Genomic DNA, 13,056 nt, shown 5'->3' with positions numbered 1-13,056 from the left:
AGACATAGCATTGTATGGAAGAAGCACTGGTTAAAGGATTATGAGATGTGAGTTTGTGCATCAGTTTTTATCATTTTCTGGACATAAACAGTCTTGATCAAACCATTTACACCCCTAAGCCTCAATATATGGAAGTTATATGATTGCTAATATCCAATAATAAAGTTTGCTGATTCTGCAATACAAATATTTTATTAGGATACTTATTGATTAATAACAAGGCTGACTAAATTAGTGCTGCATACACACATTAGGTTACCTTATGAAGAAGTATTTTCATATGTTTTTTCTATAGAAACTAATATAGAACACTTGAAAGGTGTTAATGGAACATGTATATTGCTGAAGGAAATGAAGATACAATCAAAAAATCTCCCTGGTAAGAACAAGAGTTTTGCAAGTCTAATATTTCTGGTTTGTTTACCTTCTTTGGGGTGTAATGAAGATTGGGTCTAAATGACAAGAGTAGCTATATGTTATATAGGTAAAATCTTCATGAATATTCTCATAATTCATTATATTCTGGTATTTACTAGAAATAAAAATCTAGCTAGATATGAGTTTTAGAACTAATTCTTTTAGAAATTAAACCATAAAAAATTAAATGCTATAGTGACTTTTTTTTCCTAAGATTTTTATTTATTTATTTGACAGAGATCACAAGTAAGCAGAGAGGCAGGCAGAGAGAGAGGAGGAAGCAGGTTCCCCACTGAGCAGAAAGCCTGATGTGGGGCTCAATCCCAGGACCCTGGGATCATGACCTGAGCTGAAGGCAGAGGCTTTAACCCACTGAGGCACCCAGGTGCCCCTATAATGACCTTTGAATATGGTTAGTGAAAGTATGTCTAATGCTATTCTATTCACTTTCTATTTCTGGCTTGGAGAGAACATTCTTTCAATTTGCCAAAGAAGAAAGGCTAATTCATGAATATAATAGTAACAAGAGGAATTTAGGATAGCTGATTCATTGGTTATAATTTCCTTCTATTTGATGGAAATACCAGGTATATTATGGTATCTCAGCTGTAGTAGAGTACATTAGTTGTGTTGTATAGTTCAGAGATTATACTGCTGCCTTTAATAGTGTAAAAGTGATAGACACACTGCCCATTGAATTCTAGTGTGATTCCAAAGAGGCAAAAAGCTTAATGGATATATAAAGGAAAGATATAAAGACAACCAAGTTAAAAATACTGCTACCCAAAGGTGACTATGGGCATGTCCAAGGACTTTACCCCTCAGGAATAAGTATAATGGGAAAGGTATTATTTTGAAAAGAACAATATGGAAATCCACCAGTTGAAAAATACAGTAACTGAAATTTTAAAATTCACTATAAGTTCTTAGTAGATTTATATTGTCAGAAGAAAGAATGAACAAACTTGAAGTACTGAAATACTGCAACAAGAGTAAAAAAAATTAGAGCAGATAATATGATTTAAAATAATTGCTGAAAGAGAATGAGATGTTATAAATAAAATGAGTAATATACCAAACACTGCCTATACATATTTGCTCTGCTTTCAGTTTCTCTATAGGACATAAACTTTCACAATGAAACAATTATAGTTAATGAAAAAAATATATATATATAAAGAGAGTAGATCTTCAGAATACTATTCAAAATTCTATATCCAAAATATGATATAACATTTCTAAGTCCCACTGGAATTTGATGAGTATAAATTTTCAGTATATTCTGTATTTGTGGTGACTGTTACACATTTCTATGAACATATTAATAATGACTGCTTAAACATTTATAATGGGCAAATTATGCACTATATGTATAATATGCTATATTAAAAATAACTCTGAGAACTCCAAGCAATATAGGATATTTTTAAAAGACTTAAAGCAATGGGAGGATATTGTGAAGGAGGAAAATTGTGACTCAACCTATATTAAACACATACCTTGTATGCTTCTAGTACTTAACCCAATCTACACTCAAGTGCTATTGCCATTGCCCTCCCCCCTTACATTAGAATCCCCTGCTTTCTCAATTCATGTGACTCAGTACTTCTAATTATATCTGTTGGAGAAAAACCAGAAGGTTAGAACATGTCCGCTAATGTTTTCCACTTATGTATTGCTATAGCTCATATTACTTTCATAAATGTCATTAATTATTTTCTATTACCATTTGATGTATTATTTGTTTCAGGGGTACAGGTCTGTAAATCATCCGTCTTACACAGTTCACAGCATTAACCGTGGCACATACCCTCTCCAGTGTCCATCACCCAACCTCCCCATCCTTCCCAATCCCCTCCCTCAGCAACCTTCAGCCTGTTTCCCAAGATTAGGAATCTCAGTTTGCCTCCCTTCCCAGTACCATCTTATTTCATTTTCCACCTTTTTCCCATGACCCCCCCATTCTGACTCTCAAATTCCTCATATCAGAGAGATCATATGATAACTTTCTCTGATTGACTTATTGACCTATACCCTCTAGTTCCATCCACATTGTTGCAAATGACAAGACTTCAGTTTTTGATGGCTGCATACTATGCCATTGTGTATATATACACATATTCTTTATCAATTCATCTGTTGATGGACATCTAGCCTCTTTCCATAGTTTGGCTTTTGTTACTTTACCCAATAGGTAACCCAGAGTCACTAATTCTAGTCATTTCTTTTGCAATGTGGAATTCTTTTAGATGACTTTCTTTTTATTTTTTTTCTGTCATTAGAACTACACAGTAGTTTCCACATCCAGAATAAGGTTAAAAATCATGTAAAGACTCAAATAGAAAGGGATGCAATGCCAATACTCACATTATTGCATATTACCCATTTCCTCATCCCCAGCTAGAAGGTATACATGCTAAGATGACCTTGAGAGAGCACTTTATCTCATTCTGTGTATTATTTGTTATTCTTTTCATCACTAATGCCTACTTGATTTAAAGTGACATAGCCTAATACTCCTGGACAAGTCAAAGAATTTCTGCCTCACAGTAATATCTGTGACTCCACTAACCATAGTTTGTAAACTGACCTTGGAAAAAACTGTTAAGTCCTCCCTCCCTACCATATGAATGTGTTGTTTTTTTGTTTGTTTTGTTTTGTTTTTTATGAATATGTTTTTAAATATACATGGAAGTCATACTATTAAGTTAAATGCTTTGAGATTATTTAAATTTGCAAAAGACTGTATGTTTTCTGGTTAAAGCCCTAGAAAAAACAACAGTGTGTGCATCAATTTGGTCATTACCCAGATACGTGACCTTTGTCAAATCACTAAACATCTCTAGGCTTCAGTATAGTGAGGTTTACCTGTTTACTAACAGCTCTTCAGATTTTAAGTTATTATGTTTCTACAACCCAGACATTTCATTATAATTCTCCTCCTATAATAAGAAATGTCAAATAGAAGGACACTAGACACACAAACACACATCTGTTAACATTTACCTTACAAAAGTATTTTGAAACTGTTTATTTCTATAGAGATTGATGCAGAGCCCCTCCTAGGTGCTATGGAAAGAGGTATGCTAAAGAAGGAGATCAAGACACAGTCAAAGAGTCATGCTGGTAAGAACAAAACTATTTCAAGTCTATTTAAGGGTTATTTATTTCTTCTGGAGTTTAAACTTGGATCTTTAAAGACTATAGAATCTATGTGCTATTATTACATTTTAAAACATCTTTGTAAAGTCCCTCCTGTAGTTAGTGGAATTCTAGCAGTTACTATAAATGGACAATTAGCCACCTATTACAGGTTTTAGAACCCATCCATTAAAATGTGATCCTCAAAAAACCTGACACGAAATTGAGCTTGGAATATGCTCAATGGAAGCATTTCAAAAGCTGCTCTCCTCTCTTTCTTTTTTCAGGCTACATAGGATAGTTGCTTTGTATTTGCAAAGCAGAAATTCTAGCTTATGAAATGGATAAGTAGAGGAATTTAGAAGATAGTTATTTCATTAGTTACTAATTCTCTCTGTATGATTTAAATACAAAACAAATTTATATCTCTGGTGAAGTAGAAATCTTTAGTTTTGTCATATAGTTCATAGTTTATACTACTGCCTCTTGCCCTGGCAGAAGAGGGTGTTGTGAAGGAGGAGACATTTTATCTATTATGTTCAGTTAGCCACTGTATAGCACATCATTGGTTTTTGATGTAGTATTCAATGATTCATTAGTTGCATATAAGACTCCGTGCTCATCACAACACATACTCTTCTTAATACTCATCACCTTGTTTTACACCCTTACCACCTCCTGCTCCCCTTTGAAACCCTCAGTTTGTTTCCTGGAGCCCATAGTCTCTCATGGTTTGTCTCCCTCTCTGATATCTTCCCCTTCAGATTTCCCTCCTTTCCTCTATGTTCCTCCATGATACTGATTATGTTCCACATATGAGTGAAACCATATGATAACTGTCTTTCTCTGATTGACTTACTACACTTAACATAACCCCCTCCAGTTCCATCCATGTTGATGTGAATGGTAGGTATTCATCCTTTCTGATGGCTGAAAAATATTCCATTGTATATATGTACCACATTTTCTTTATCCATTTATCTGTTGAAGGGCATCTCAGAAACCAATTCTTAACTAGACTATAAATTTCTCTAGGACATACCTTTCCCCCTCAGTTTTTAATCCTATCTGCTGTGAAATGTTCTCGATGTCTCCTTATTTAAGAATCTCCTCACACTCATTCCAAATGAACCATTCAGTCTTACTTATGCCAACTGCAGACACAACTAGAGAACCTCAAATATATCTTCTAACAACCCCACTTTGCATTTCTCTATATCATTTTGCTTTAACAAAATGTCATTATGTGCTTATTGAAAGTTGTTGCATCCAACCTTATTTTTTGTGGTTCTTTTTGGTGAGATACCCAGGCTGGTTCCCACCTCTTCTTAGGTTGTGGTGAATATATATTTGGGGTCCAAAAGTCATAGTACAACCTTTAACAGTTATCCATAGTCTCAGCGCATACAACAAAACAAGATCCACCTTATGGATTCAGGTTCATGACAGGTTTCCAGTCCCTAATACACACTCTCCAATAACCAACTTTCATTCACAAAACATTAGTTTCATTATTTGGCCCAAGTCACCAATTCTAATTATCTTCTTTTTGATTTGATGTAAATTCCTTTTTAATATCTTTCATGTGTCTTTCCTCTTTTACGACCTCATTAATAGTTTCTAAATCCAGCAAATGTTAAAATCACATAAAAAATAAAATGGTATGCAATCACAATACTGGTACTACGGCAAATTCAATTCATTCATATTCCTTTGCCCAACTACAAGGGAACTGATAGGCACTTTTTCTTTAGACCACAGAATATCTTACTAGATTCTACATCACTGATGCCCACTTGATTTACATATAACCTTAAAATAACATAAAATAGTCAAGAGAGTCAAAATTTCTGCCTCATAGTAACTTTTCCTGATGTGGGACTATGGTTTATAACTTGAACTATGAACAAAAATGTTATGTTCCATCTCAGCTGTATATCCTACAGTATGAATATTCTTTTAGCATAAACTTGGAAGTTATATTATTAACATAAATTTTGTAAAAAATGTAAATCATCTCGAGAAATTTATGTTAATATAACTTCCAAGTTACTAACATTTTGTTAGCAAAAAAAAAAACACTGGTTAAGGAATTAGGGGATGTCAGTTTGTGCATCAGTTTTGTCATCATCTTGATATGTTTTCTTGATCAAATCCCTAAACATTTCTGAGCCTTATTTTTTTTTTTTTAAGACTTCATTTATCTGAGAGACGGACACACAGCAAGGGAAGGAACACAAGCAGGGGGAGTGAGAGAGGGAGCCTGAGCAGGGAGCTGAGCTGAGCAGGGAGCCTGATGAGGGGCTCAATCCTAGGAACCTGGGATTATGACCTGAGTCAAAGGCAGATGCTTAACTGACTCAGCCATCCAGGTGCCTCTCTGAGGCTCATTATAATGAGGTTTATATGATTGCTGAGAGCCCTTCAAATTCTATGACATTTTTTATTGTGCAATTTAGACATTGCATTTTTCTCTTCTTCTATAAGAATATATGCTGATCAAGTTTGTACTACACACAGACACACACACATACATGACCACACATTAATGCTTACCTTATAAAGAGTTTGGATTTTTTTTTTCTTTTTGGTCTATAGAGACTGATGTAGAACAATTGACATATACTACTGGAGGAGAAAAAATAACTGGTGAAATCAGTACAGAACTTAAAAGTCTAATATTTATGGTTTATGTCATTTGGGGGATTTAATTAGGTATGGATCTTTAATGACAACAGTAATTATTTGTTATATATGGGTAAAAATCTCCATGAATTTCCTCTTGTAATTAAGTAAACTCTGGTATTTACTATCAATAGAACATTAGCTAGATATTATTAGTTTTAAAACATATTTACAAAGTAAGCAATAAAATCCAGTGCTCTAGTGACCTTGGAAAATACTTGGTGTAATATTTCTTACTACTCTTCTACTCACTTTCTATTTCTGGCTTAGAAAGGAAAGTTGCTTTAAATTTGAAAAAGTGAAAAAGGCTAGTTGATGAGTTTGAGAAGAACATTATAACAGTTATTTCATTGGTTTACCATATCCCTGCATATAAAGTTGGCATGTGGATTTACATCTCTACTGGAGTAGTTATGTAGCTGTGTTATATAATTCAAAGACAACACTACAGCTTCTGATCCTGGAGTAACAATGTTAGATACATTTCTCTCTCTCTCTCTCTCTCTCTCTCTCTTTTTTTAGAGAGAGAGGGAGAGTGTTCACGCACATGTGTACACGTGAGGGGAGAAGGGGTAGAGGGAGAGAGAATCTTAAACAGGTTCCATGCTCAGTGTAGAACCCAGTATGGGGCTGGGGGGAGGACCTCAATCTAACAACCCTGAAATCATGACCTGAGCTGAAATCAAGAGTCAGACACTGAACTGAACCACCTGAGCCACCCAGGTGACCAATACATTCCTCTTAGGTGCAAGAAATACTGTAGTCATGAATTTTTGCAGAAACGATGCTGAAATCTAGAATTCAGAAATAGCTGAGTCCTCACATAAAAGCAACAAAATAGGCATTCTTAGTGAAATTTAAGATTAAAGCAAGATTTCTGAAGCTTTGCTTTTGAATGTTTTATTTATTTAATTATATCAAAATTCTATTCCTGAAAAAAAAGTAGCTAAAAATAATCAAATATCTTCTCCTGTTTAGAAGGTTACCTTTAATTTTATTGATTGTTTCCTTCACTGTGCAGAAGCTTTTCATTCTGATGTATTAGCAAAGGTTTTCATTTTGATGTACTAGCAATACTTCTGTGCTTCAGGAGACATATCTGGAAAAATGTTGCCTCATTCAATGTCAGAGACATTACTTCCTAAGCTCTCTTCTAGGATTTCTAGGTTTCAAGTCTCACATTTAAGTCTTTAATCCATTTTTAGTTCCATTTGGTACAACATGGATGAAACTAGAGCGTATAATTCTAAGTGAAAAAGGTCAGAAAAAGACAAAATACCATATGACTTCACTCATGTGGAATTCAAGAAACAAATGAGCAATGGGAAAAAAAGGAGACAGAGAGAGACAAACCAAGTAACAGACTCTTACCTCTAGAGAACAAACTGATGGTTACCAGAGGGGAGTAGGGTAGGAGGAGGGGAGAAGTAGGTGATGGGGATTAAGGAGTGTATTTGTAATGATGAACACAGTGTGTTATATGGAATTGTTAAATTAATATATTGTACACCTGAAACTAACACTATTAGTTTCAATCAGTTATGTGAACTGGAATTAAAATAAAATTTAAAAAATGAATCAAATAAAAATGATTTACTCAAAGAGATTATAACTAAGGTGGTATAGAAATGAAATTGTTTGAATCAAGCAGTTAATTTATTTTGTGTCTTACTCTAACAAATCTGATAAATTGTAAAGAGTCACTTTTCCATCTTTAATCTTCAGACTATTTTTGTTTAGGTACTTTGAATTACTGTTTGCTTCAGTCTTCCTGATGAAGTATTCTCATCTACATTTAGTTTAAAATTCCATGTCCTTTAAGAACAAAATTAATTTAGTTACCTAATCTGTGTTTATTTATTGTTAATTTACAAATCTTCTAAACAAAATTTAAGAGAAATTTTTATGAAGAAAAGAGTTGAAAGGAGATTATAGATCATATACAAAAATTAATATTCACATTTAAGATAAAATAGGTTTGATTAAAGGTCAAGATTAAGGAAGATGTTATCTAAGAATACAGAAAAAAAGGAGAGGAAATGAAGAATTTTATAGAAATCGGAATCATAGACAAGTGACCACTCAAACATGAAAAGATTACAAATGCAGAAATAAGGACAACTACATGGAGACGGGGGTATTATTTAAATAGTCATAATGTCTTTGTGAATTTTTTTTAAATTGTTTTAGGTGTGAATTTATTTAAAGACAGTTATATGTCCCCAGAACATAAAGAAGATTTTTTCACCAGTGACATCACACCACGGAAAGTCTCAACAAACAGGATCAGTTTTTCATCTTTTGACAATCAAGGTAAAAGATATAGCAATGTAAAATAGTACCTAATTATCTAGAATACTTTCTGTAGTACGCTTTTTCATTTTACTTTTTATGAAATATTTTAAGCTTTCAGAAAATATGTAACACTAATATAAAATATATAAGATTCTAATGGTTTCCATTCTGTGCTATTATAATCTCATTCCATTTTTATAATCTGTTATAATCTCATTCCATTTTTTCTCAGTTCTTATGTATGCAATCATAAGCCATCCATAATGTATTTCCTGAAATACTTGATTGTGCCCTCTTTTTTATTTATTTTTTTATTTTGGAAAAATTACCTCTTGTATTCTCCCCAGTTTCCTGCATTATTCTTATACGTCAGTTAATTTTACAAAAATATGTACACCATAAATACACAAACACACACACACACACCCTATTTTTAGCAGGAATCTGCAAGTTAAATGTTTTTACTTCTTTTGGTTTTCCTGAGCATATTTTTATGTCATTTCAGCAATACTTTTTAAAATACATTCTTTTTAATCTAGCATTTTAGTTAGAAAGTTCATCTGATGTAGCTAGTCTTCTGTACCACCTGCTTTCAAAATTATATTCAATTTTTAATACCAGGATATGCCAAAATATTTTCATTCAAATAATTTAGTCTTGATACTCTCATGAAAACATGATGAAGGATAAACACAAATTTGACAGTATAGGGCCATTACCTTAACATATATTAAGGATTTCATCTTTAATGACTTAGAAATCCTCCCCAGCTTTTACTTATATTTGACAAACGTGAAAGACTAGCTTGGAATTGTGGCTTCTGAAATAAATCCTGTCAACAGCATTTTATTTTCTCAATTACAGTCTCTTACTAAGCCTCTCAGTGTATGGTTTCAGTTTAATCTTTAGCCAATGATTAAATAATATGAGGCTTATACTTATTTGTTTTAATGGAAGTGTTCTGCAATAGCACGTTACTTTTAAAATCAATAGGGTTTGTAAAAAAAATTGATAAACAATTAAATTGGTGAGGGGGAAACAGTGGTTTATGTATAGAGCTCTAATTATCAAAGGAATCTTTATAAATGCATCCTTCTAAATGTACAGTATAAGTCAAATACAGAAATGAATATTCTGGTTCAACTAAAACCGGATTTGGATAAGGAAAATTAAGGAAGATACTGAGAATAAAATACTCTGTCTTACAGACAAAAACTGTGTATGCCACCGTCCATATCAGGTAAAAAAATAGTGAGGGCTTTGCTGCTAATTATTCTAATTTACCTCGGAAGAGGAAGAAGAGCTTTTGTACATTTACATTTGCAAATACTAAAAATACTACTGCATCAAAATGCTACAAAAGAAGAACCTTTCTCAATGAGAAGGGAGAAAGATTTCTAAAAAGGACTTTGACATAATTGGATATATCAGAGAAATAAAAGTAGTAAGTGACATTTCCTATAAAATACTTGGCAAGAAAGAAGATTACAGTGATGACATCAATATTGTAGGAGTTTTGTGTGGGTTTTTGTTTTGTTTTGTTTTGTTTTGTTTTTACCATCTACCCCCTGTGAAAAAGAGAACCAATTTGATGATTATCCACATATGGGAGAGGCTTTGTTGAAATCCAGGAGTCCAGCAGAGAAGTCCTAACACACTGTTGGAACAACAACAAAATCTGAGATTAGATACAGGATAGAGGGTAAAAGGAGCAGTTTGACTTTACCTACACCACTCCTTCTTCAGGGCAGCTTCAGTGCAAAGAGAGCCCTTTTCATCCCAAGATATCTCCTGTGGGAAAAAGTGGGTATGTGAGTGAGTACCCAGCATGTGAGTGAGTACTGCCAAAAAGACTTATTTTTCTTTTATCTCATCCAGAGAACTGAGTCATAAGTCACATGACCTAGCGTCAAAGAGTGGCTGAGATAACAGCCACCAAGGTTCAGAACTGAATGTGTAGAAGGGAAGTAACAGCTAACTGTGTCAAAGGACTCTGGAGGCCCACACATCAGCTACTGAAAACACTTCACCTGTGGATTCCCGCAAACTGGTCCACAGGCACCTCCAACACTCCATGTGTCTCACCCCCACAAAATCCACCTTGTGGCTGGCTTCCTCTGCATGCTCCCCAACAGCAATAAGCGTGAACTTAGACAGATAGTAAACACCCCCAGAAAACTGACCTGGAAGAAACCATAAACTTGAGCACTCAGCACTGCCATAAGGAAAGCAAAAAGGAGGCTCTCAGCAACCAACCTGTCTTGGCAGCACAGAAAGAAGGCTTAAGAATTCTGCCATCAAAACAAACAAACAAAAAGCACAAAGTGTAGGCATACCCATTGAATGGTCTGAAAAAACATCAGAATTCCTAGCAGGGCTGAAAGAAGAGATTTCCCTCTGGAAACCAGTCAGTAAACCTGGAGGAGGTGACTACTTTTTAAAATGCAATGAAAACAGAGAGAACATCAAGGAACATAAAAAAATCAAGTAAACATTAAACCATGCAAGAAATACATTATTTTCCAATAGCCCCAAAGAATTGGAGATTTGCAATTTAACTGATAAAGAATTCAAAATAGCTGTTTTAAAGAAGCCCACTTGAGCTACAAGAAAACGCAAAAGTCAGATCAACAGAAGCAAGAAAAGAATACACAAAATGAGAAGTATAACAGAAGGATAGAGATCATAAAGCAGAATCAAAAAAACTCCAGAGTTGATAGCCAATCCAGCAGGAGAAAATATTTGTAAAGTAGAAGACAGTATTCAAATTATACAAAGAAGAGAAAATAAAAAATTAATGAAGACTATATGAACTATGGAAAACCAATAATCTAACTAATATGTGAATGATTGGAATCACAGAAGAAGAAAAGGGCAGAGCTTATGTAAAGAAATAATGCCTGAGAATTTCCCAAATCTAGGGAGATATTTTGAATATCCAAGTTCAAAAGCTAAGAAATCACTGCAAAGTTTCAATCTACAATAATATTTGCCAATACATAATATAATAAAACTGTATAAAATCAAATACAAAGACAGAATTTTATTTTTTTTAAAGATTTTATTTGTTTATTTGACAGAGATCACAGTAGACAGAGAGGCAGGCAGAGAGAGAGAGGGAAGCAGGCTCCCTGCTGAGCAGAAAGCCTGATGCGGGACTCGATCCCAGGACCCTGAGATCATGACCCGAGCCGAAGGCAGCGGCTTAACCCACTGAGCCACCCAGGTGCCCCAAAGACAGAATTTTAAAAGCAGCAAGAGGAAAATATTTATCTCATATGTGGGAATCCTCTCAAGCATTATAAGCAATCTCTGTAAATACACTGCAGTCCAAAAAACAGTGGGATGATAGATTCAAGTGTTGAAAGAAACTCCCTAAAAAGAATACTTTACCAGGCAAAGTTGTCCACCAGAAATGAAGGTGAAATAAGACTCAAAAAGAAATAGAGGCTAAGTGAGTTCATCACCACTGAAACTGCCTTATAAGAAATCCAGGAAGTTCTTCAAGCTGAAATGAAAGGACACTAATTGTCATGTGATATTTAAACATACAGCACACTAGTAAAGACAATATATTTATATAGTTAAATTCAGAATACTCTTATACTGCAGTGCGATAACATATTAACTACCATAAAGATTAAAGGAGAAAAGTATTAAAAATAACTACAGCTGGGGCACCTGGGTGGCTCAGTGGGTTAAGCCGCTGCCTTCGGCTTAGGTCATGATCTCTCGTCCCGGGATCGAGTCCCGCATCGGGCTCTGGAGCCTGCTTCCTCCTCTCTCTCTCTCTGCCTGCCTCTCTGCCTACTTGTGATCTCTCTCTGTCAAATAAATAAATAAAATCTTTTAAAAAAAAATAACTACAGCTACAGTAATTTGTTAATGAATATGCAAAATAAACAAAGGTAAATTATGGCATCAGAAATATAAAAGGTGGGAGGAGGAGTGGCACACCAAAATTGTAACATAGGTCATTCCTGACCATATTCCCCCAAACAAGAAGAAAAACTGAAATCTATTCATGGACAGACACCCTTGGGAAAAATCTTAGAACCTTAGGATAAAGCTGAAGCACCCCCCTCTCCACATCACAGAGACCAAGACAGACTGCATTAGAGAGGTAGGAGAAGTGGCTACACACTGACCCTATTGCCCCTCTCCCATGCCCATTGGAGTGCCACACTGTGAGATTTCCCCTGAGCCCCCAATGTCTTCAGTTGGAAAAAAGAACCTAGGTGGGACATCTGGCTCCTCTAGCATTGTGTGTCATCTTTTGGGAGCCCCCACTTGGTCTCACACCATGGGGACTGTGGAGTAATCCATGGGACTTGACCATGGGGAATCTATTACAGGGAAGGAAGGAAGTGCTTGCAAAAACCAACACTCAGACCTTGACAGACTGAGTTCCTACCTGCAGTACGAAAAGTAGTAGTCCCAACCAGCAGGTTTGCTTATCTGCAGAGACAAGATGGTGGCATAATCTCACCAGGAAATGTGATGAGATTCAGGTCTGTA

General features: G+C 34.9%; 1 protein-coding gene across 1 annotated transcript in view; it reads left to right on the top strand.

Annotated features, from left to right (window-relative positions):
• CCDC7 (coiled-coil domain containing 7) overlaps window positions 1-13,056 on the top strand; it is a 467,373-nt gene that overhangs the window by 417,768 nt on the left and 36,549 nt on the right. The window contains exons 37-39 of the mRNA XM_045069128.1: window positions 296-379; window positions 3,460-3,543; window positions 8,434-8,556. Coding sequence (XP_044925063.1) covers window positions 296-379; window positions 3,460-3,543; window positions 8,434-8,556 — 291 coding nt within the window. The remainder of the gene's footprint in view (window positions 1-295; window positions 380-3,459; window positions 3,544-8,433; window positions 8,557-13,056) is intronic.

The sequence above is a fragment of the Mustela putorius genome, unplaced genomic scaffold, assembly GCF_011764305.1.
Source record: "Mustela putorius furo isolate JIRA1106 unplaced genomic scaffold, ASM1176430v1.1 tig00003913_pilon_pilon_pilon, whole genome shotgun sequence".
Lineage (NCBI taxonomy): Eukaryota > Metazoa > Chordata > Mammalia > Carnivora > Mustelidae > Mustela > Mustela putorius.
This window is presented reverse-complemented; position numbering and strand designations above follow the sequence as displayed.